Source organism: Camelus ferus, chromosome 17, assembly GCF_009834535.1.
Source record: "Camelus ferus isolate YT-003-E chromosome 17, BCGSAC_Cfer_1.0, whole genome shotgun sequence".
In the NCBI taxonomy this organism is placed as follows: domain Eukaryota; kingdom Metazoa; phylum Chordata; class Mammalia; order Artiodactyla; family Camelidae; genus Camelus; species Camelus ferus.
In genome coordinates, this window is record NC_045712.1 from 24,478,447 (window position 1) to 24,504,641 (window position 26,195).

The 26,195-nt window shown below is 41.6% G+C and overlaps 1 protein-coding gene across 9 annotated transcripts in view; it reads right to left on the reverse strand.

Annotated features, from left to right (window-relative positions):
- DOCK3 (dedicator of cytokinesis 3) overlaps positions 1-26,195 on the reverse strand; it is a 299,241-nt gene that overhangs the window by 67,599 nt on the left and 205,447 nt on the right. For all 9 annotated transcript variants that reach the window (XM_032458413.1, XM_032458418.1, XM_032458411.1 and 6 more), the window contains 11 exons: positions 20,752-20,876; positions 19,105-19,267; positions 18,515-18,621; positions 17,790-17,961; positions 17,320-17,417; positions 15,119-15,202; positions 14,004-14,104; positions 10,541-10,622; positions 6,242-6,412; positions 3,152-3,344; positions 392-519 (listed from right to left, as the gene is read on the reverse strand). In XM_032458413.1, coding sequence (XP_032314304.1) covers positions 392-519; positions 3,152-3,344; positions 6,242-6,412; positions 10,541-10,622; positions 14,004-14,104; positions 15,119-15,202; positions 17,320-17,417; positions 17,790-17,961; positions 18,515-18,621; positions 19,105-19,267; positions 20,752-20,876 — 1,424 coding nt within the window. The remainder of the gene's footprint in view (positions 1-391; positions 520-3,151; positions 3,345-6,241; positions 6,413-10,540; positions 10,623-14,003; positions 14,105-15,118; positions 15,203-17,319; positions 17,418-17,789; positions 17,962-18,514; positions 18,622-19,104; positions 19,268-20,751; positions 20,877-26,195) is intronic.

Here is a 26,195-nt window from a genome sequence, read left to right on the forward strand (position 1 = left end):
GTCTGAATGAGCAAGCTGCCTCTCAGCCTGGGCCTGCCTCTCTGTGCTTGTGCCTGAGTATCCTCAGAACACTCCCAGGAACACAGAATTTATACCTTTAGGTAGAAACACAGCATGCACAGGACTGAGCTTTCTGGCACTACTGATAATTACATTTCTGGGTGTATCTATGATAGAGCAGTTTTTTCAAAAAGCAAGACTTTGTTGTGTTGAGAAGCCTGCTGGGCACACACAGGCAGGCCTCCATTCACTTGAGCACCTTCTTGTCACTGATGAAAGCTTCTCTGACTGAGAAGTGTACAGTGATCTTTGCTGGTGTGCTTCTGGCTAAAGTAACACAAGATAGGGACAGAGCTGGGGGAGGGGGGTGGAGTGCATCTAGGGCCACTACCAGAGAGCTGGTCTTGACGATGGAGAAGATGCTGCCAAGAATCCCTGAGCAGATTAGCAGCTCTTTCTGCTGCCTCAGGTGAAGGTGAATGTGATGGAGAACCACAGGAAGCAGGATGCGGCGGGATTCTGGGAGAGGAAACACAAAGGAGAAAATGCCCTTCAGAGGAGAACTGGCTCCTTTTGGAAGCTAGTGGCATTGTGGGAATGCAGCTGGTCTCAGAGCAGGTGGGGCCGGGACTGGAGCCAGGCTGGAAGTCACCCCCTTTCCTTATGTGGGCCTAAAAGCCCACTTCCTGGACATTGTGAGACAACCCACAGCATTATCTTCCCATCTCTCTTTCCTTCTTTCTCATTTTAGACCAAAATGTCTATGGTGTTTTGTGCAAGATGAATGTTAGGAGGTTGCTTCCAAATAAAATCTCTTAACTGACTAGACTCCCAATTAAAAGCACAGATTACAGTGAAAACTCCATTTAAATGACATATTTAGTTCTATGACCTACACTGATTGAACTTACAGACTTAACAGGATTATAAATGGTCCCTCTTCACGATACCCTGGCCAGGCAACCTGGCACTTCCACTCCCATGAGCATTTACTTTGTGTCAGCCACCAGGTCTGCCCCCTTTTCCCCTCAGGCCTCTGGGACACTACGAGTGTCCGCAGCAATGAAAGGAACAGAAGCGGGACTTTTGTCATAAGCCTTTGATAATTAGCTAACCCTCACTGCCAATCCTACTGCATACATTCACATGTTCTTCTTTTCTTTTCTCCTCATTGTTAACTGAATAGCATTTCATCAGGTGACTATTTCTAGAACTCCAGAATCAAGGAAGGCTAAATCCTAGTTCAAGTTCTTTTATTAATTCACTCTAAGACCCTAGGCAAGTTGACTCCTCCTGTGGGCTTATTTCCCTCATCTGTAGAATGAGGTGCTAATGGCCTTGTCTGCATTTACTTCACAGGTGTGGTGAGAAGACAAAGTAAAATACAAGTGTGAACATGTTTCTGGTGTCCTGCACTCCTATGTGGTTAATGACTGCGTGATGCAAGTACCATCATACCTGGCCAGCATGATTCAGTCAGACTACCAGTAACACGAACAAGCCATGATGTTTTGAATTTATTGTTCATAGCTGACCATAACTAAGTATTCCGATGAAATTCAGAATGAAAACCTTTTCCAGCAGAAGACAAATTACATGGCATACAAGAGATTTTGGGACTGCCTTGTCAAATACTTAGAATATGTTCAAACAAAATGGAATGACAATTATTCTATGCTTAAAAGGATCCTTGGATAAAAGAGAAGTTCTTACTGTATTTTGTAGACTAAAATACCAACAGAACAGGATTTGTAACAACCAATAGCTGCCGGCAGACAAAATAGTATTTCATTATTGGAACCTGCTGAAGAAGAGACCAGACTGATGTGCCCTGAGAATATAAGCTATATTAGAATATAAGTCATTTGGTTAAATGACACTACTAGTAAAAGTCCTCTTGCTTCAAGGAAGATGCTGCAACTCAGGCATTCAATAAAATTGAGATGCAAACAAAAATTTGATGGTGGCTTGTTATCTCAAAATTCAACTACACAGTTCCTGCCACATAAAGTTTAAGAACAATTTTTCTTAAGTGATCATGAGATGCAGCAAGTATATGCAAAAATATTAGAAATAAAGTATATCAACAAGGGCAGTCTGCTGTCTGCCTTTTCATATATTCAGAAAGCACCTGCCTTTAAGCAGTGCTCAAGGCTTGAGTATGTACAATAGCCCAGTGATAGTGCGTCCAACCCACTGATTTTATCTTCAATCCAGGAACTGGTGAAAAGAGAAGTATTTACTATAAACAGTTACTAATGGAGAAAAGCTGACTTCCTTGGTGGCAGCTTTACCATCAGCAATATTTTACACAGGCAGAGATAAGTTAAAGGGAGCATCTATTCACTATCGCAAATGTGTGTAGCCCTGGGCTGAGAAATTGTTGTTCTTGTACTTTAAAAGTCAAACTTAAAAGATTTTACTACCAAAAAATTCTAATTATAAAAATTCTGGTAGTAACTGTTTTGCTAGTATTTCAGATTTATTTCTGTGCCCAAGAAGTTTATTTCATAATAGTGATACTCTGCTTAAAGGACCAGGCTCATACTGATGTTAACATCTGGCCAGTGAGTATCCAATCACATTCAATGTGGTTTCAGGTATGAATTTGGAAGTTCTTCCCGAAAGACAGTCTGGGCTGCTGATGGTATCTGTTAGGCTCTCCTGGTCTCTTTCGGAGTATGGAGGCCTACCTGTCCATCTCTTTGTCTAATCTTTATGGCTCCTTCAAAGAGAGGAAAAGGAATCTAACTGGTAAGGCAAGGAACCAAGAAAGCACAGTGGGTCCTCAGGGTCCCCTTTCAGGGTCTCTTATTTCCTTGACTTACCTTATTCCCTTTGGCTGGACCCTTCTCTCTTGTTCCCCCTCCTTTCCTTCTGCTTTCTCATCCTGCCCCATTTTTGGCAGCTGCCTAGATTTGTGAGCCTGGAGGTTGTTCTGCAGGCCACCCCATGCAGGTCCCTGGGAATAAACTGTGAGTAAGGCAGTAGGCCTAGGTTTTGGCTGCATTCCCTAACAGACTTTGCCAAAAACTCTGCATTTTAAGAGCCACTGGTTTCTTGCATAATGGTTGATAAAACTGATCCTTTGATTACCAACATCCCAGTAAGGAGGAAAGGTGAGTGTGACTCTTATCCTAACTTGATTTACCTGAGAAAGAAAACAGGCGGCTGTCCACAGTTCTGGCAATGGACTGCAGCTTCACCACATCCATTGACTGCCCGATGTGCACAGTGCTGGGCATGCTCCCCAGAGTCCCTCTCACAAACTCTGCCACCTCCTGCACAGTGAACATCTGCAGCAGCTCGTCAAAGATGGTTGGGAAGGAATTGAGGAGTGCAGCCTGTGGAAGAAAGCCAAGCCTTGGTTAGCTCAGAGTTAGGTGTGTGTCCATCTTGCATGTTTAGACGATGATACAAGGTGATGAGAGGCTGAGAAGGCACTGCAGCACCCGTGCCTCCAGTGGCCTCCTCTCTGGCCTTTGACTCCACCAATCCCTGTAGCACTCTTGGGATATGGAGCAGGGAGAACCAAAAAGGAAACCAAAATAAGACAATTTACTGGAGGCTAGGCCACTTGAAGCTTTCAGAACTTGCCAAGGCATTTGCTGGCAAGAGAAGGAAATACATAGAGAAGCCAGCTCAACATGACTTAATATGCACAGCTGTTTTTGCTCATAAAATGAAATAATAATTTTTAGTTTGTTTCTGTGATTGAGCTCTTGATTTTCTAATTTTGGTCCCAAATTCAGGCTAGGAACTTCTCAAAGAAAGCATGGCAGAAGAAACTGAGCATCACGAAGCAGCAGTAGTTGAACTCCATTTACAGCCCTGCAGCCAGCAATCCAGCTCTGAAGGCGGGACTGTTTCCCCAGAATAGTAGCATTTATTTGAAACCATGAAATCTGAAGACTTTGTAAATTATTTCCTTCACATGATGCCTGGCAGTCCCAAGTATAAATCCAAAAGGATGGAGAATGTGTGGATTTAGTTACTCATGAACTTTGAGGACTGATGATGATGTTGGCACAGTGTTCAGTGACCCAGATGACCCGAGCAAGGGGAGAGTGTGCGTCTGGAGACTTCTCTCCCAGGATCTCAGCTTTGGGCCTCCTGAGGGCAAGCTGAGCCTCTGTGGGGCAGAGTAGTTTAGGAGAAAGAGAATGGATTTTGGAATTGGACAGACATGAGTTTAAATGCCAGCTTTATCATTTACCTGCCACATAACCTTGGGTGAATTACTGCCTAATCCTCATTTTTCTCATCTATAAAATGGGGATGATGCAATTACTTCTCTCCTGGTATGGGTATGAGGAAAAAGATTAGCTGCGCAAAGTTAGTTTCCAGTAGAATGACTGGTACACAACACGCTTTAAATAAATGCTGGCTTGTATTCTTTCTTGGCTAAATGGAAGCAGCATAAAGGAGGCTTTTTCTGCTTCTCAGTCCTCTTACACTACTAACCCAAGACCTGCAAAGAGAAATGGAGTGTCACTTTGCGACACTCTTCACAAGAGTGTACTCTTCCTAAGAGGCAGGTTGGGAGGGAGGGGGCAGTTTTTCCTGACTGCTTCATCAGGCAGTGAGATGCTGGCCTAGAGCGAGTGAACATTTACACCATGGGGAAACAGGTCTGTCATACTGCAGTCTATGCTCACGCCAGGCCCAAGTACCGAACTTATGCAAATTCCATCTGCAGATTTATAACGCCCTGGGATATCAAGGAGATCATTTTGTAGTAATTAGAACCGGTACAAACACAAAGCATCATAAACAGCTAGATACAAAAGATAAAGGGGGAAAAGCAAGTATTTCATAATCAGCAACAAACAGCAGCTGATTTGCTCTCTTAAAGGGTGAAATTTCCTAAACTTACGCACCAGGACAGGATACTTGCACCCTAACATGTCCTAGTGGTTAGAATTAGAGACATAAAGTCTGATTGAACAGTAAACTTGCTGAGAGTTCTGAAACTCATGAAACATGAGTCTGGCACCAAAGGAGCAGGTCTGACTCTGACTTAGGTCTAAGCTGAGACTAGATCTAAGCTATTTATCCTGATGTGGTAGGAATAAGCCATTGAGGGCATTGCTTAGTTCTCAGAAAGTATATCTGCCTGGCTCTGCCAGCTACCTCTGAGCTACCATATCTCCACAAGCTAAGGGAGGAGTAGGTGTTCTGAGCCCTTGTTGGCAGGAATAGATAGGCTTGGGGAGAGAAAGGGAGGAAAAGATGAGTTGCTTGCAGTATTTACAAGGGGAGCCCATGGAAGGAGCCTTTCTCATTAGAGATACCTGGTGACCTTGAGATGTTCCACTCTTTTATAGAGACTACCTCCCAGTTGCTTACTTGTTCTCTGGGGCAACGGGCCTATAGGCAATTGGCATCAAGGGGCAACATTTAAGCAAGTGAAAAACAGAAAAAGCAGACTATTCTAATCTTAAGTGAGATATTTTAAAATATATCTGCACTAATGACAGACCTGGTAATGACTGACTGAATGGACATGAGAGAGGCTGTCTGGTCTTTGCTGACAGGTTTTGATGTTAATAACTGGCTTCAAAAAAATCAAAGAAGCGCAATTAATTAGATAAAATTCTGACATTCATTTATGAGAGAGAAAACTCCCTTGTGACTAGGGTAATGAACAATATCCTTGATCCTTTGCAGGGTAAGCTTGCATGGAAAAGTTAATTGAATAGCTGACCAGACATTTTTAACATAAGGAAGCAAAACTCCTTCCCACACTGTTATTTCTAACAGAATCTAATCCTAATTCTCAGCCGAAGTTTTGTAGTTATTTCTGCTGTTTTTCAACCTACTTCACTCTAAATTCCTAAAATGGACCAATACTAACATAAGGTTTTAAAAATTAATATAGTGACTAGGAAATAAAATTCTCTCTATAGTCTGAATATCCTCCATAAATAAGATGTTCATGAACCACTAATACTATGGTAGCTAAATAAATCTGGTCTAAAGGCAGCTCCTGAGAACAAAGTTGTGCTTCTTCTCCACAATAAAGCACCACTGGGCTATTTTATATTTGGAAGCTGAGGCATAGCTGGATTTGAAGTAAAAGCAGCATTTTGTTCTATTAGGTATTTCCTTATAAATTACCCCTTATCTAACACATAGGAGCCTGGCAGGGCTTCTTCGACTCTGGAAGCCAGAGGACAAAGAAACCACCTGCTAAGACAGACAAGAATCCAGCAGCAAAGCTTCCCTGCAGCTCACAGACCTGAGTGAAAAGGAGTGTTTCTGAGTTTCTGCTGTCCAAACTGAGCACAAACCGGATGGACTGGAAAAGCTCTTGGATGCTGGACCGGAATTGCTCCTCTTCCATCCCACAGGTGGCACGTGAGTACAGGATCCTTGACTGCACGATGAACTTGAAAAGGTACTCCAAGGCCTGGAGGTGTGGGAGAAAAAGGGATAGAGAGGTGTTAAAGATGGCTAGGAACTAACACAAGGGGGAATGTAAGATAGAGTACCAGTGAATTATACACCACAATCAGGAGACAGACAATTTCAACTATGAAGACAAGCACTTTAACTTTTTAAGCCTTTCTCAAAAGTCCAAACTTTCTTCTTACTGAGAGAATCATCAAATTATTTCATGAGGTTCTGGAAGTGAGGAACCACCAATTATTATGGAAGCAGCTGAATTCAAGAACATACAGGCTCAAAAGAATGTTATATTTTTCTGCATTTTTTCATATCCACAAATAAAAGGCTAAAAGGCAATGATGTAAGAACCTCTCCTGAATTTATTTCAAGAAGGAAGAATCCTTTAAAGAGTCTTCTATTTCTCTGAAAAATAGCTGGGGCCTGACTTGGTGCCAGAGATCAAGTCTGGAGAAAACCTGCCCTAGTTGCACAGCAGCTGGTGAAGCAGACACACCCACTCTCTAACCTCTTCCAGACCAGGACACTTGCCATAACAGTTCATGACCAATACAGAAGAAAAACCTCCCATAACATGTCTTGGGAGGAAAATCTGATTCTGAGGAGTCCATGTAGCTTGGCCTGTGCTTATGAGCAAAGTAATTCTCTTTTTAGAAAATTCAAGATCCAAGACTATACTTTCTATTCAAAGAAAGGCTAAAGATATCCCAGACAATAGAAAGGCAGAGACACTGAACCCTGAGGAGAAACTTATCCAAGGATGAAACAAATGGAGCTCAGTTACCTGAAATATGTAACAGGAGACAATTCCCAACCCACTTTTCATAATCTATCCATCTATCAGGTTTAGCAAAGCAACATTTTTTGGGGGGAAGGGTGTGTGTACCCTACACTAAACCTAGTTGGCAGTGAAAAATGGCTACCTCAGAAAAAAGTGTGTTCTGATGTTTGCACCAGAGGATCGCGTAGAATAAGTTAGTGTGTGGCCTCATATCCATAAATGCTATATCTCCCTACTAGTAGCCTTTTAATACCTGGCCTGTAACGAACCTGGAAAGTCTGCTACATACTCTAATTTTTAAAGGGAAAATGTTTTCCTTATCACCAGTTTTTCATTTTGAAACAACTACCACATAAGACATGTTTTGAGTGGTCTGAAACATCCACTAGTTGCACAGTGGAGGCAGAACCAGACAGCAAAGTCGCTTGTTCTTCCTGGGTATGAGGGCTTAGTTCCTCCATCAAGTCCTAAAACATAAAACACTCTGCAAAGGAGTACAAGGCTGTTGTTGAAGATGGCCCTGTGAAAACCTGGATGAGGGCAAGGAAAACAAGCTCACTTTCAGCCATCCATCAACACCTGACTTCCCCTTTCCCTACGCCTCTCGATTTTTACCCAGGTAGAGCTGGTCACCTGTGGCAGACACAACTGGGGAAAGAGAGGAGGGCAGAAGAGTGGAGTAAAAGGTGAGGGTGGATCTTATGGAAGCTGTTCAAAGTTCACAAGTGTTCCCAAGCCCATGCGGAGACAATGGAACACTTAACTATTGCTGAAGCAGCTGCTCTGTCTTTTTCTACTTACTAAACCTGAAAGAAAAAGAGATCCTAAAAGTTATTACAACCTTTCTATTACCAAGGAGACAATTGTGCTTTCTTTTTCCTGGCTTCCTGGTAAGGATCTGATGTAGATTAGCAGTGAAAAGTGTGCTGTCTTTTTGGAACCTCTCACCAAAAGCTACCCTCAAATCCACCAAAGATACTCCCCGAGAGGTCATTCACACAGGAACAAATCATATAACCAAGTAAGAAAATAAGGACTCTTTTATTTTCATCTTCTTTAGCAACAGGAACTTTGGGAAAGGTCATGACTGAGAATGAAAGGAAGAGATGGGACATGAGTGAAAAGATATACTGAATCATGACCAATAAAGAAGAGGAGGTTTCCTGGTCCACAGCTTATGGTACCAGAATAAGGGGTGCCAGGCCAGAAGCATATGCATCCGGAGCAGAAGGATGAAAATAGGATCAGATGGAGACTTAACAGTTTGGTCAAGAGGACTTGTAACCTGAAATCTGATGAAAAACAGGGAAATGCCTCATAAAACTTTATGTCTAGATGCATCAGTATTAGATACCATTCAAGTTAGTTTGAAATGGTAGTAGCAAAAAAGTGCCCCTGAAAAGTGCTCCCCCAAATGGGACTCTTTCTTTTCCCCACCCAAACCTGATCTTCTCCAGGAATTCTGTACCTTCATCAGAGACCCTGTCATCAACCAGCCCATCTAGCCAGACCCTCAGGTCCTCCTCTCTGTCACCTCCCACATCCACTCTAGCATTTGAAAGCCCCTACTTTGGTCACATCAGCCCCTTTATGGCTGCTTAAAAACTCTAGCTCTTTCCCATCCAGGCTTTTAAACATGCTGTTTCCTCAGTCTGGAATGCTTATTCCCCAACTCTTAACACTGATTTCAGCTCAGAGGTCACCTCCTCATAGAAGCTTTCCCCAAACTCTTGATCTGAAGTAAACCTTCCTCTACAGCCAGTCTATCCCATGATCCTGTTTATTTCCCTCAGAGCACTCATCAATATTTTCCCTCACTGACTTTGTTATTTATCTGACATGTTTATTGTCTACCTTTTCTCCACCTGAATGGAAGTGCTAGGAAGGCCTAGCCTTTTCTGCTTGAGCCCCTGCTGAATCCCCAGTGTTTGACACAGTGTCTGACACATGGTAGGTACCAAGCAATACTGACTGCCTGAATGATTCTTAGGAGAAAACTTCTGAGATATCTTCTCCAGTAACTTTAAGCAATTAATTCATGACTCACACAGAATCTTTGGCATTTAACTCAACTTGTATCCCTTCTAATACTAGATGAGGCACATCCTGGATGCTGGGGCTGAGAGAAGAGCAAAACCCAGGCCCTGTCCTCACATTACACTCAGAACCGTGCTCTACCCTCTAAGAACACAGGTGATGCGTTCTTCAAGGAAAGAGGTCAGTCAATCTTCTCTTTGCATCTTAGCACCCATGACAGATGCGGACTGCTTAGCAGACATGTACTGCATGAAGGAGGACAGAAATGAGACTTGTGGCCTTAGATTTTTACAGAATGTGCAGAGAAGGACCCAAGAGGAAACGTGGATTTATGGCTTGATTTTGCCTCTTTAATCTGATGATACTTACAGAAACATCTTGTGGACAAGAATAACAAAATTATAGGTCCACTAGTACTTAGAACAGATGATGGTATATTAAGAGAAAGAGCAAAACTACTTTGCTGCCATTCTTCTATTACTAACTAGAAAGGGTGGGAAAGACATAGTTAAAAGGCAACTAAAAAAGGTAACTCAAGAACAAGGAAAGACAGGGACAGAAATAAGCAAGCATGAACTTGCTTCAATTGAGTTCCCACAGGATACAACAGATTTCTTCAAATAGCTATCTGGAGAACTGTTGAGCAAAAGAGCAATCAACATCCTCATAAGTGGTTCTCTACAGTAGAAGCAGTAGCCATGAAAAGAAGTTACTAGGAAGTATAGATAATTCACAATGAGGACAGTCGCCTGTAAACTGGAGCTGCCCAGCAATGCAAAGGGCTGCCTGGTCATGGAACCTGTCCAAGCAGGGGTGTCACCATGGGGGACTCTGGGTTCCTCCAAAGGTCAAGGTTTTACGATTATCTTCTTCTCAACATATCCACATACAGTACATTCACTCAGTTCTTTTTACTTAAAACAGTTACAAAAAACAATTTTTACTAACTACTAAAGAAGGGAAAAGTACTGAAAGATCTTATTTCTAATCAATGTTGCCACCAACATTGGCTTAGAAGGAGATATGATACTTTAGCCAGTAGAAGCAAAGACTGATGTTGTTGGCAAAAACCAGGCAGGCCAGGAACCACATGCACATCATCCCTTCCTCCTGTTTAGAACTATCAGGAATAAAGACCTTCCAGGGAAAAAAATCAAAGTGAGGAAATGGGAGTTATGTGGATCAAGGCGGTGATTCCTGAAAGCAGAGAAGTGTATGGAATGTCTACACTTGTCCTGCACACCACACCATTGAGATTACTCACAAAGTTCTGCAGGAGTGAGCCCTTTGGCTACAGCGAGCTCAGTACATTACCCGCATGGCTTCCTGAATGTGGTCCTGCCGAATCAGTTCCGCTGAGCAGTCCATGTACCACTTCAAACAGCGGATTAGCTCCCTGGGAAAGAGAACAGTTATAGAGACCCCACTTTAATCGAAAAGCAATGCAGCCTGAAATATCTGCAGCTCTCAATTAGCCACACAGGAAATAATCCTGCTGATGAACTAGAATGGAGTGATGAATCCATTACAGCTGTGAAATCTTTAGATCATCTGAGACCAGACAACACTCCTTGTCCAAAAAGAGTTGCCACATTGCAATTATCAGTTACAATCACTTTTTTTCACTCTCCCTGACATACATCTATTCTGATTACAAGAAAGTTCTACCAAAGTCTTGGACTGGATGCATGTTCTTGTTTTGTTTAAATTTGCTAAGGCTCCAGAACATACACCAATGACATGGTTAAAAGGCAACTAAAAAAGTAACTTAAGAAAAACACTCTGAATAAAGGTGTACAGTTCCACATTCCCCCGCCTTGCTTCACCTCCATCTCACTGGTCTCATTTCCTTAGGATGAAGTCATTCGCGTGGAATGGGGTTACAGCGTCAGAAATTCTGCACGTTTACATGGCTAGAAGCACAGAGATCAAGAGTACAGGCCCTCGTCAGACAGCAGGATTCACCTCGGGGGCCTCTCAGTTTCTAGCTCTGTATCCTTGGGCAAGTTATTTGTGCACTCTGTCCTCATTCTCTTCATTTAAAATAGAGAAGAAACAATATAACATCTCAAAAATATTGTGAATTCTAATGAGACGACACATGTAAAGCACATAGCACAGTGCCTGCTCTCCAAAGTGACATCAAAGTGTCAGAGTTCCAGTGACTCCACAGCCTTACCACCTTCGGTTTTATTTATGTTTCCAAAAACTGTGCTCATTCCACAGAATAACATGGTGACTTTTAAAATGGCTTTAATGGTTCTAGATAACCTGTGAGTGTCTCCCATGTTTACTGTTCATACCACCTCTCTTATTGACTGTCTTTTTATTTTCTTTGACATTTATTTGTGGGTGATATATTTAGCTATTCACATGTTTCTCATCAAAAGACCAAGACCTATTTTTAGCAGCTTTGCCACCATTTCTTAGGAGGAAAAGTATGACAACCATGTAATAAACTATAGTTTAAAATGTCAGTGAAAAGCCCACAACTAACATCATACTCAACAGTAAGAGACTTAAAGCTGTTCCTCTAAGATCAGGAACAAGGCAAGGATGCTTGCCTGCTTTTGCTACTTCTGTTCGACATATTATTACTAGAAGAGCAACTGAGTAAGAAAGAGCAATAAAAGGCATCCAAATTGGAAAGGAAATAGTAAAATTATTTCTATTTGCAGCTACCATGATCTTGTATGTATGAAACCCTGTTAGAACTAATAAATAAATTCAGCAACACTGCAGGTACAAAAATCAATATACATAAACTGATTGTTTTTCTATACACTAATGCTGAACAATCAAAAAAGGAAATCAAGAAAATGATCCATTCACAGTAGAATCAAAAAAGAATAAAATACTTAGGGATAAACTTAACCAAAGGGGTAAAAGACTAGTACTTTGAAAGCTACAAAATGTTGCTGAAGAAACTAAAGAAGATACTAATAAGTGGAAACACATCTGTGTTTATGGACTAAAAGACTCAGTATGGTTAAGATGTCAACACTACTCAAAGTGATTTACAAATTCAATGCAATCTCTATCAAAATCCCAATGGCATTTTTTGCAGAAATAGAAAAATCCATCCTAAAGCTCATATGGAATCTCCAGGGACCCCAAATAGCCAAAACCTTGAAAAAGAAGAACAAAGTTAGAGGACTCATACTTCCTGATTTCAGACTTGCTACAAAGAGTAACTGATTATAAAGAGTAGTTTAAACAGGGTGGTACTTGCATTAAGACTGATATATACATCAACAGAATAAAATAGTCCAGAAATAAATCCTCACAAATATAAATAAATAAATAAATAAATAAATAAATAAATAAATAAATAAATAAATAACTTTCAACAGGGATGCCAGGACCATTAAATGGGGAAAGAATAGTCTTTTTCAACAAACTACATTGTGAAAACTAAATATTCACACAGAAGAATAAAATTGGACTCAAGTTACACAGTAAACAAAAATTAACTCAAAATGGATCAAAGACTTAAATGTAAGAGGTAAAACTGTAAACTCATACAAAAACAAGAGAAAAGCTTCATGACATCAGATTAAGCAATCATTTCTTGGATATGACATCAAAAGCACAGGCAACAAAATACAAATAGATAAACTGAACTATATCAAAATGGAAGACTTCAGTGCATCAAAGGACACAATCAACACATTGAAATACAATGGGAGAAAGGATTTGCAAATCATGTCCCTGATAAAGGGTTAATATCCAGAATATATAAAGAACTGCTACAGCTCAACAACAAAGAACCAACGAACCTGATTCAAAAATGGGCAAAGGACTTTAATAGATTCTTCTCCAAAGAAGATATACAAATGGTGAATAAGCACTTGAAGAGATACTCAAAATCACTAATCATTAGGACAATACAGATCAAAACCTCAAAACCACAAGATACACATCATACTCATCAGAAAGGCTACTACTAAAAAAAACTCCAAAATGCAAAAAAAAAACCCAAACAAACCCCAAAACCCAGAAAGTAACAAGTATTGGTGAGAATGGAGAGATACTGGAACCCTTGTGTATGTTGGTGGGGATGTAAAATGGTGCAGCTACTGTAAAAAACTGTTGTGTAGTTCCTCAAAAATTTAAAAATAGAATTACCATATGATCACCCAAAAGAACTGAAAGCAGGGTCTCAAAGAGATATTTGTATGCCCATATTCATAGCAGCACTATTCATGATAGCTAAAAGGTGGTTGAATATAGCCAAGTATTCCCTGACAGATGAATGGATAAACAAAATGTGGTATATACATACAATGGAACATTATCCAGCCTTTAAAAGGAAGGAGATTCTGACACATGCTACATCATGGATGAACACTGAGGACATTATGATTAGTGAGATAAGTCAGTCACAAAGAGACAAATATTGTATGATTCAATTTATATGAGGTACCTAGATTAGGCAAATTTATAGACAGAAAATATAATGGTGATTACAGAAGAACTGGGTCCCGGGGAATGAGGAGTTTCAGTTTTGCAAGATGAAAAGAGTTCTGGAGATGGATGGTGGTGATTGATGGCTGTATAAAAATGTAAACATACTTAATGTCACTGAGCTGTACACTTATAAATGATTAAGATGATAAATTTTGTTATGTGTATTTTACGACAGCTAGGAAAAAACAGATAAATGAAGCTTTAAAATAAACGTCAGCTGAATGAATGGTGGTTGCCAGTGAACTTTTTAAAAGCCTGTCTTTCTATACAAACACAAGTCCTAATGATGATGCCAAGCACTACCTACTTGTATGCCAGGGCTCCAGCAAAGTGCTTCTGGATGTATGTGTCCATTACAGGCCGGAAATGGAAATATTTGATGTCTCGGAGCAGGTTGATGATGAATACCTGGGAGAGATGGAGGATAGTAGGGTTCACTGGGGGACTCAAACCTATCCCCAGGAAACAACTCTTGATTCTTCAAGGAATGGCAAACTCTCATTGTTTTCTCTAGTGTTTCCACGGAATGTAAGATTTCCATTCTGTGTCTGTATTTCCATCATGTTCGTTCTGGCCTCCCATTTCAAACTTGGGACTCATCTGTCTATGCCAGTCTTTGAGCTTCTCTCTTCACAATAATGCTGGGCGGTACAACATGGACCAGGGGAAGGCAAAACAATACCCGCGTAGGTGGCATAAACACTAAGATGTCTCAAAAAAAAAAAATTGTATGCTGAGCCAAACCCGCCTAAGAAAGTCTGTGCATGGGGCTGGCTGGCCAATGAAGTGAGGAAGAAAAGTGAGAGACACAAACATTGCAAGTACCATTCTAATTCTTGCCTCTGCTCCTCATCTATCAGGTAGACTTAGAGTATTTGATTCTCCTTGAATACACAGACCTCCTGTGGGACTGGATATGTTAAAGAAAATGCACTAACCATTCAAATCACTATCCATTCTCACTAAGCCACCTTCTGGGATTCTGGTTCCCAAACAACTGCAGAGGGAGCGTGTGATGCTCAAACCACAACAAGTGAGTCTCTGCCTTTCCTGGTGGTGACTGTATCCTACTTTAGAAGTGCAAAACCGGGCTGTCCTATTTCCTGTATTAGTCTCTGGGCCTTTTGTTGGTGAAGGTCACTATTTCAGGGGGTAGGCAACCATGCAATAGTGGTGAGACTGAGTATCAAAACTACAAAGTTGAGGTCCAGACCTGACCACACTGAATTCTTCACATTTGATCTCGCAGAGATCTGCCTGATAGGTTGGTTGTTGGTTTTCCTTGGGTGACATGCCTCAGTTCCTTTTCTACTAGAAAGTATCTACATCTTGTATTGAGTCTCTCTAATAAACTGTTATCCGTAGATTTTTAAAAATATGTGACAGTAATAATTAATAAAAATCAGGAAAGGTGAGCCTTACCAAAGACTGAAACACCAACAGGCCGTATTTCTCTGTATTATCATCCAAAATCACAAAGAGTGTATCTAAGATGTCCTGAAGAAACTGCAAAAGCATAAAAGTCAAAGGTTCAGGTCTTAGGACCTTGTACGCATGGTCAGACTTCCACACATCAATGAATTTATCTCCCAATAAACAGTCAAAGATCTAAGATCTCACACCACCACTTATAAACAATCTAGTACCCCGCCTCCACCGAGCTAAGAGACAACCAGGTGGACCTGGGGTGTGTGCTTATAGTCCAAAGGGCCCTGAGAGAGAGACCCAGAAAGGCTCTTCCTGTTGGGTAAGTGCTAAACTTCCAAGGAAAGAACAATTACCTAAAAAACCTAGGACATCCATGTAGAACAGTAATCTTGAAATAGAGATAATCTAAATAATTTTGATGGCAAATTCGTTTTGAGAAAAAGAGGTCACTTTCCTGGGACACCCATAAGGTTCAGTAGTCCCTCATTCTCTACTATGGCCTTGCTCTGTAGAGGACATCTGGATGAGGGTGGGGCAATCTAGGCCTTACCAACAGAAACTATTTTTTGGTCTAGAAATAAGTATCCCTGAAGAAGGGAGAGTGTAGCTGATGAGGACTGTCAATGAGGGTAAAAGATCTGGAAGAATCTTTTTTTTTGAGCATGAGCCTTTTTCTTTCTAAAATGCAAAAGTCCTGGGAGAGAATAATAAATAGGTCAAAATGCAATTTAATGATACAATGTTTACAACTTATTTCAAAACAATGTAAGATAGAAGGCATGGGTGGGGGGTTGATGGGCAGGACTGGCCAAAGGTTTATGATGATAGTTGGGGCTGGGTGGTGGGTACATGCAGGGTTATATATACTAGTCTATCTACTTTTTTTGTATGTTTCAAATCTTCTAATAAAAAGTAAAAAAATTTAAAACACTAGCATATTCTCTTTACATTCTCTTTTGGTTTGAGACAAATATTGATGCTAAAATCAGATGTGCTACTAGGATGTTCTCCTGTCAGGGATGCATCAACTCAGCCTTACAGAGATCACAGACTTTTCTTAATACCTGGTCTGTTTACTGGTTAATATTTTTAATGTGTTTAGAAGGAAAAAAATGTATGGAGTGTAAATTTATCTTAAGTTTCAAAAACTAGTATTAGCTTATTTGAAAAGAGTTCTTTTAAAACTTTATGATACTCTGATCAATTAATTAACACAAAGTTTATACAGGACTCCATAAAAGTGCAAAGAGGTACACAGCTTTAAAACTGTTCCTCATTTGAAGACACCATGATGTGTGGTATTGAGTCAATGGAGCTGTAAAATGAAAGTATGGACAGTGCATCTGTGCTAACAACAGAAGTTAGAATGCACACTGATAGACAGGTTGCCTTCTTGAGATTTAATTTCTATCCTACATTCCACTGCTCTTGCTGATCACCAAAAGCACCTCCATTTTCCTTCATCTGAGTTCAGTCCATTGTGTAGAATCCATCTGCTGGGCTGTCACCATCAGGAAGTGCCTGGGGGTTTTCTAGAGCTAAAGTCAGGTAAGGCAAAAGGCTGGTTTCTACAAACTGCAGGGAAGCCCTATAGAAAACAACTAGGGTCTGGCAGTGTTGCAGTCAGTCTGCTCAGGCCTTTGATAGGAAATGCCACAAAAGTATTTCATAAAGCAGTTGAGGCTGGGAATAAGGAACAGTTCTCTCATACAGAATCTAAGTGAGAGACTGGGGAAAATCAGCAGTTACAGTTAATGTAGAGTATTGAGAGTTCCTCTAGAGAGTCAAGAGAGTAGAGCCAGAAAGACATTAGGCTGGGTCTGTGGTAAATAAAGCGTTACAAAGTGAGGGAACCAAGGAAGGGAGAGAGAGAGACCTAGAGGCTTGCAGGCTGAGACTACTTCTGAGAGGGTGCTTTTACCACTGCCCTTTAGTTACTGTTTTGCTTTCTAGGAAGAAAAACAAGTCAGAAAATTGGCTTAAAGCTTAAATACAGTTTCTGAAAGGTGATAAAATTGATGTGATATCTCCTTTAAAAAAAGAGGCTAATTAAAAAAATTTTTTTATTTCTAGACAGCTAATTATATAATCTCCAAAAGTGGTCTTAGAGGCTTACTGGCAGAAATCAAGGGGAAATAAGGCCTTATGGCCAGATTCTTGCTCAGGCAGCATGTGTGAACTGCGTGAAGACGTACCTTAACAATTTCCTCCCCGCTGACATGCCGCAGCCGCCCTAGGATGTCCATGATCCGGTCTGGAAAGGCCTTCCATTTCAGCAAAGCAAGGAGGTCCACTAGGAAGCAAGCCCAAAAGATGGTGAACCCTGTCTATGTCATGGACAAGCAAAGCCCAGACTCTCCCTGCCAAGGGCAAGTGGGATCTGGAGCAAGAGAAATAGCTGTGAGCAGTACAACAGCGTCTTGAGTGCTGAGATCAAGGCTAAAGACACATCTGTGAAGTCTGACAGTGCACTAGTGAGCTGCTAAAACCATGGAAACCTCATAGGCTGCTACTGCCAAATGATTCCTTCAACTTTGAATGGAAAGAATCCCCTCACTGTGGCATGAAAAAGTGGTATTTTCTGTCTCTCTTAACATATACCAACAACATGGAACCAGCAACTGAAGACAGTGCAGGGCACCACCCTGTAGGCATCATCACCTACCGTTCTGGGTGAGTTTGGTGGAAGAGAGCTGTGTGGAAATAAAGAAAGACTCTTTGGTGCTGCGCTGGAAGATGAGGCTGGAGGGGATGTTAGGACAGCCATTGTAGTCCTCTTTGCAGCAGGGCAGGCCCAGGTACAGAGCGTGGTTGTTAAACGTGCTATTCTCATCACACTGCAGGCAAAAGTAGAGAACATAAAATGTCTCTTGAGCCATGCCATGTGTAAAAATCAGGTCCCAAGGGATTCCTGGGTTGATGTTTGCCCTCATCTTCCTAAGGCCGGACCTTGGGCCTCAGGTCCTCTTAAAAGAGTGCTTTCTGTTCAGAAACTCCCCAGAATGGCTTACACGGCTTTTGAGAACATGGCAGGGCATGTGGCCTCTGCCTGGTGTGCAGGCAACCTAGAGTACCAGCTACAACAGTTGACAGAACCACAATCCCAAATAGCAGGTCTCTGAATGTACTAGCCAAGGCCACAATGGCACAGAGGTATTGGAACAGATTTCCATTACTAATGGAGTAGGAGGTGGGAAACAAAGGCCCTGCTGGCATTACTTGTGGGAGGAAACCCACCACATTTAGAAGACAAAAGCCTGCCCACAGCTGTCCTGCTGTCTCCGCCAGCTCACCACCCTGGACACCCTGGCCCGCCCAGTGAACACTACATAACTGAGAACCACGTGTGAGAGTGGCCTCAGCGGGGTGAGAGACAGCCAGGCCCCATACCTTGTATACATAGAGCTCATGGATGTCATCTGAGAGGGTGGTGCCATCGTCCCGCATCAGGGGTGAGAATGCAAAGCCAAAGAGTTTCTTTTCCCCTTTGTCCTTTGCTGTAATCAGAGCCAAGAGTTAGTTGTTTTGCCCCAAACTTTGCTTTTTAACAGAAATTCCCTTTTTGCTTATCACTTATGCTCTTTACTTCTTTGTTCCTTATTTTGTTCATTAATTAGGTAGTAACCCGATGGCAAAAATGATGAGAGATGCACTAGACTGAGTATCCATTTATATTCCAAGGTACACAGGGTATCCAGACCCAAATAGAAACTAAATTGCTAGTCTTGATAAAGCAGGCCCTCTTTAAGAAGCAGCATACAAAGGAAACCCCCAAAAGGGAATGACAGAGGGTCCAGGGCAGATGCTAGGCAAAGTCAAGACCAGAGCCCATGTTTTTGAATTACTGTCTAATGAACAACCTCTGATGACATCCCATCTAATTTTCTTGCCCCAATAGTAAGAACCCTCTTAATTCTGTTCCAGAGAGGAAAGGGTTATATTCATATCCTCAAAGGAATGTGACGAGAAGTCTCACTCACTAGAACAGTGTCTGAACTCAAAGCGCAGGTGGGAGCCCCGGAACCGGTCAATGGGGATGGGCAATTTGATAATTTCTCCCCAGCGAGGACTATTACTGTGGTAGAGGACGAAGGAGTGGTAGGAACTCCTATTCGGCTCTCCTGAACCCAAGCTGATGCAATCCTGGAAGAGAGAAGCAAAGTAAGGTACTATCTTCCTGGAGGAACCCCCTGGATTTCTGTGTTATGAGGACACTTCACTTTCCCCATTGTGCAGGTCTCATTTTCCCATCAGGCCAAATCTTTTAGATGAGAAAATTCATTTGACTTAGATTTGATACTTTTGGAAACAACTGTTCAGATGGCATAAGGAATCAGCAGTCACAATGCTCCTTGTTTTCCTTGGGGCAGAAGTAACCACATATATTGTTCAATAAACCTGGTGGTGTGTCTGAATCACTAAGGTTGGCTCTTCATCCTCATTAAGAAAGGAAACAATGAACTCAGAGGAGAAGTCAACTTACACAGCACTTTCAAGATCAGAAAAATAATTAAAGAATTAAGAGGAGAGTGCTTGTTTTCTAATCTTCAGCCCAATGGTGCACTGGCATTTTAGGCTGCCCTTGGCTGACTATCCTTGGATATAATCAAGGTAGGCCAGACTTAACTTGACCCTGGTTCCCAAGTATTGCTGTGAAGATGCAATTCCATGCCCTTTCCCTGTCTGCTGTGGGCAATACAATCAGGAGCAGTTCCCTGTCCACATGGGGCAGTGTCAACAGCTGACAGCTCTGCTAACCTCAGCATTATCCAGCAAACAATAGACATGACTTAGTTCTTGAGGTGGGTTTTTAAAATGACACACAAATCACTTTTTCTACCACCATTTCAACATTATCTTCTGTTTCTTTCTAACTTTGGGAGATGATTTTGACTAATTTTACCTTTTTCCTTCTATAAAATGTAGATGATCATTCCTAGGCTGTCTACATAAGGCTGTTGTCAACGTATAGAAGCAAGGTTTGTAAAAGTCTGATTTCCCTCTACCAAGTGATACACAAATGGTGTCTTTTTATTTGCCAGGGACTTCACCATGACATGGCTGAGGGGAAAACTGACATAATGGCAGTAGAAAAACAGCACTCCCGGTCTTCACTTTTAATGAAGAGTGACAGAGAATCCTTGTACTGCACTGGCTAGAAATAGTCTTTTAGGGCCTGAGTCTGCTATTCCTTGTCCCATAACTTGGAACCAGCAAGTACCTAAGTCCCACCTTTTACTAAAGAACAAATATAACTTCCTGTATTAGCTCAAGGAACAAAAAGAGTGGGAACTAGTAACAGTTACCAAAAGTTGGCAGCTCGATGCTAGACAGGTAGCAGAAAAAGTAACATGTAGGACAGAACTAAAGGGAATAGGTCTAAATTGGAGCAGGAAGGATTCAGGTCAGACAGTAGGAAGTTTCTAAAAAGGCTGTGTGACACTAGAAGTCATTATCAGAGCATGCTGCATGGATTCCTTGAAGAAAGGAACAGGCACAGAAGAGTGCATATGGGGTGATTTGAATTCAGTCCTTCCTGAGGAGAATGGGTCTCTGGACCAAGTCCACAGAAGCACTAAAATTTTTACAGGATTAGGCTCCACTCCAAACTGACTGGCAAAGCTTACCTTCAAGATTTCTCCATCTGCATAAAGCACATACATGGTCACTTCAATATTCTTCTGTACACTCTTTCCCCCTCTCTCGAAATCCCCCTTCTCCAGGGTTAGGTACAGGTCATTGCGGATATCGCCTGTAGGGAAAGAAAAGTCATGTTTTCATGACCACAGAAGCCGCACTGCCCTGTATGCATGGAGGACAAGGCTAGCATTTGGGTCCTTCAAGGGTCAGGTGGGTGCCCAGGGCATTCCAAGCTTGGTTAATAACAATGGACATTCTACCAGTTATCAGAGCAGCAGAACTCAGGTTGGTTAGTCATGTGCTCTCTAAATCTGAATGCTAAAGGTGCTCACCACAGCTTGCCGAGGGTGGGAAAAGGCAGACTTCAGGTAACTGCTCAGTCTCTCTCCTCTTCAGGAGAATAACTGTAATCTAAGCCTCCCAATGAGGAAAGATTTTAGAATCAACGGGGATAACACTTATTTTAATCACCTCTATGTCTTAACTACCATTCCCTCCACCTTTCCTTCAAAAAAAAAAAAAAGTAGTTTCCTTTGTCTTTTCTAGGTTTTCTTTGTGCAACCCTTAACCCTTCTGAGTCCAACTAAAGGATACACTACTTCCTTCTGGAGGCTTATCTCCAAATCCTACTCCCTGCTGGAATGCCAGGCAGAAGTCACCGGACTGTTAGTTTTTCTTCTTTTTGTTGCAGGTGCTCTGGGAGCAGATGATTCTCCAGAAGCACAGGTGCTAAAACACTGGTGACAGTCTGTTGTGCCCTTCTTCGCCGCGCTCTGACTCCAGCCCACACAGCTCATACCTGCTGCTTGAGACTGAGCAGGAGTAGCTCAAACTGCAGTTCTGAAATGATCTAACTCACATCTGTTTTTTAGGGGGGATGGGATTGTCTTTCCATGTATAGGAAGAGCTTATTAATTAGGCTTCTAAACCTGTAACATGAACAGTTTTACTTACACATTTTATAGAAGGGTTTTGACTTTCAAAAAAACATAGTAAAGGCTGTGGGGGAAAAAATCTTTAAAGGAAGAAAATGGCAAAGGAAAACAGGTAAGGCCAAAGTGAAGATGTGTTAGCAGCCTGAAGAAATCAACTGAAAGTTAATGGAACAATTAACTTGCAAAGCAAGCCAATTCAGAAGCCAGAAATTCTTTCTACTTCTGTTTTTAGAAAAACTGGCCTATCTAAATCTGTTCATTACTTGGAATCACAATGGCATAAAGAGGTTTTGTTTTTGGTTAGCAAGTGAGTTTTCCCAGATTGGTCAGATAATGATGACGACCTATTTTCTGCACTGCCTACCCTTCCTAACTTGGAAGTGCCTGAGTGTCTCTTATGCATGAAATAGTGAAAGGCCAGGTCTGGCATATATCTTGGGCTTTTGGGGTCTTCCTGACCAGACCATCTATTCTTCAGGCACCCCAAGAGTGCAATTATGGTTATCTGGTCACATGATGCTCTCAAAATACCTTGGCACAAGTGGGGAAGCAATTCTTTGACAGCCCAGAGAACTTCCTCTAATGTGTGAAAGTCATTTTCCCCAAACAAATAGCCCTGAGGCCACCATGGAGGGAAGAGGAAAATGTGTTCTGAAAATCACACACAAATGCAACTGCTGGGTAGGTGGGACAGACTTTAGGGCGCCCACCCTTGTAGTCCGCACAGACTTTCCTCCTGGGCTGAGGAGAGCTTCTACTTTGAATTCTGATGAGTTTGGAACTTTAATCTGCCTCTTTTGGACATCACTGCTTGGGTCCTCCTGGCATACCATTAAAACAACACTCACATGTGCAGAGAGGGTGGAGAAGGCTAGCAGAAGGAGAAGAGAAACTCAGATTCATCAGTTTGCTAGTATCAGGACAGAAACCGAATAAAATCAGTCCTGAAAGTAAAATTCAAAGTTAACTGGGAACTTTACTATGGATTATTGCTATTATAATGGGATAAATCAGAGTTGATTACTCTTTGAATGTTTAACAATTGAAACATGCACCTTCTGATAAAAGCCTTTTAGTTACTTATTAGCTTTTCTATGGAATTTAAGTAATTATTCCATTTCTAGGATGACTTGGCATAAAGTGAACAGCCTAGAGGATTTTAATGTCTCGTCTAAGGAATAGGTGCTTTGTTTAAAATTACCCTGGAAGTTATTCTCAAGATAATCCACGTGACTTCTACAAGCAGCTGCTGGCTGTCAGCAATACAATTCTAGATTGTACGTTTTAAATTTCTGCGGCTCTATATTAAGGTTAACCATATTACAATGAATACGTCCTTAAATGAGACATTTCAAACTTTTCCTAGTAATGTACAAAATATTAATATAAAATTGAGCACTGTCTTGGGGATTAACAATGACAGAATTTGGTCTGTGTTGGTTTTATAGAGTGAGCTCACAGTTTCTACACAGCAACTCTCCAGGGCATTTTAAACCAAAATGCCAATTTCAAATGGAAGGACTGAGATAGTCTTACGTAAAAATTTTCTGTTTAAAAAGAGTGACTTTGGTGATCATCTAGCTGAGAAAATTTATCGATATAAGTGCCCTCTGAGTTACAGACTCAAGCAGCCTGATTTCATCAGATCTCTGGCCACTCTGTTATTTGGAGAGCAGACCTGCCTAGACCAGGGCCGTTCTCAGTTAGAACGGGTATTAGGCTGCCTTATGGGTTGCAATTTTGCAAATTATAGCCTCAATTTTGAGAATGACACTTCGTGATAGTTAATGTTGTTAGGGCCTTCTTGTCAAAAGCTCTCTGGGGGATCATTTAAATAGAGCTCTCCACTAATTCTCCTGGAATAGAAGAAACAAATGCGAAAAGCTCCAGGATCTAATGACCCAGGCCTGCCTTACAGGGAGCCTCCCAGGATCTCTGCTCTTTAGCTGTCCTTATCGCATGTTACATGTTCACAAGCCTACAAGTGGAATCATGCCTTTGGGTTAAGGTACTGTCTCCAGGAAGCTCCTGTAAACTTCAGAAACAATTTTCAGGAAATATTACCAGGAGAGGGATGAGAATGGGCACATTACAATAAGGATGGGAAAGAGAGGCCTGAATAGTGGTTTCTGCAGTTAGTCTGCAGACCACTGGCTGGCTATATGTGAATCACCCAGGGGAGCTTGTTAAAACTAGGTTTCTAACATTCACCCCTTGAGATGCCAGTAGGCCTTGGGTGGGGCTTGTATACATGTATTTTTAATGATCATCAGGTAATTCTGATGCTCTCCAGGGTTTAACACCAGGGGACCAGAAAGTGGGAATCTGCTGGGAAGACGTTCGTGAAATTTAGCTGGGGGTGGGGAACTGGGCAGCTCTCAGGCAGCATGGAGGAATGCTGGGAGAGGGGAGGTTTCTCCGTGGGGAGTGGGATTAAGTATTGATGAGGGCAGCCCTGCCTCCCTTTGTTAGGTGTCCTCTGCTTCCCAAGGTTGGCAGAGCATCTAACAACATCAGCAATGCTTCATTTCTCTGAATGATTGGTGCTCGGCTAACATGCAACAGAGTTCCTTGAATGGAAAGATGAATGGATGAGGTTGTTCTTGTAAGAGAGCTTCAGAGTAAATAATCTTTGTCCCTTTCACAGTTTCACATGGCAACCAGTGCCAATTGTTGGTATAGATGCATGCCACAGAACTAAGGACTTAAGAGTAAGCAGAGGTTGGCAAACTTTTTCTATAAGAGGCCAGATAGTTAAGTATTCTAGGCTTTGTGGATCATACAGATCACTCTCACATGTTCTTTGTTTTCACAATTCTTTTAAAATGTAAAAAACCATTCTCAGCTGGTAGGTAGTACAAAAACAGGCTGCTGGTTGGATTTGGCCTGTAGGCTATATATAGTTTGCTGACACTTGGAGTGTTCATTTGTCAATAACAGCATCACTACACTGCAACTACACATTAAAAGTCCAGATTCCTATAAATCTACATTTAATAGCTGTTGGGAAGGAGCAGAGTAGTGAACCTGAGGCCATCTTATTATATCAGGTATTGGTCGGTAACATGGGTTCTTAGGGAGTGAGAGGTCTTAGAATGAAACAGTGCTTTTCAACTACAAGAAAGATTCAGGGGCTGGGGAGCACTGTGACAGAGCTGCATCCGGCAGTGAGAGAATTGCATGGCTCAGTGGCCAGGTCTAGTCCTCCAAAGACCTGCCCTCCAGCAGGATTCTGGAGAAGCAGCTCACAAGGTGCTCTTCGGGTCTTCTCTAAGAGCAGTCTCTGTAGAGGTTGCAGAACCTCTGAGGTACAGCTCAGGCACCAGAATGTCTGTTGGCAAAAGAATCTCTTACTAAACACTGCAGCCTTACCTGGAATTTGGGAACGACACTGTCCCAGCCTAGGTGGGATTCTACCCCAGGAAAAATGATCCAGGACAGCCCACACAGGTTAGGACACTTGGTCTTATTTGGATTCTTTATTATATTCATGTTCCTTCTGTATAAATTACTCATGTCACATATTTGGAGGCTTTGGGTTCTAGGATAATAGTATCTAATACTGTATTATTTAGACCTTGTCTAATCCTAGATAGGATTAGGAAGGGCTTCTATGGATAGTGTTTTCTTTCCCTTAAGACTAAAAACTAGAATTAACTTTCTCCCAGCAGACACAGCAGCCTGCTAGAGATGGTGCCAATTTGACCTGTTGTCAGATTAGGAGTCTCCTGACAGCATTCACGGAGATGTGGAGATGCTAACTACCATTCAATATGGACAGTTTCAGACACATCACTAATGTTTTATGTTGTAGTAGTTCTTATTTTGAGGAAGAGACTAAATAAAAAGGCTCTTCGGAGGATTTCTTTAGAGTATCCAGGAAAGACAGGTTCTTTATTTTTCTAACCATGTCTTCAGTGTCACACTTCTACTGGTTTCTATTGCTACAAGTCAGTGATGTTATCCGCTCCAACAGGATGACAGGAATGGGCATAGTGTGACATCACTGTATATGCTTACTCCTTTCCTGGGCAAGGGATGTGATGGTCTTCCTACCTGCTGTAGGATTAGATATAATCATTCCTAAACAATGCCTTAAAGATATTGCCAAAGCTTCATTTGACACTCAGACTGACAACAGTCTTATGAATCTACTTGTGGTAAATACTTTCATCACTCTCTTGAGGAGAGCTTTCCTTCAAAAGTCATGTCTCTGTGTGTTTGCTGTTTGTATGAGATGTGTCCAGCAGAGCTGAAAAGAAAAGCTTTCTGCCTTTCTGATTCTCTGTAGCTTGGGATAAGCACTACGCATTTTCTTTTCAATGGGAGTAGCTGATCTACCTCATATAAATCCATCCCTGTATCTATATATACCTAGGGCTTGTTACGGTTTTCTAAACATTCCAACATGTCCTTAGTTTTCTCTGATCTTAATGAACACCCAAAGTAATACACAGTTTTCTAGGCTGAGCTGGCAGCTTCTCTAATGTCTGGTC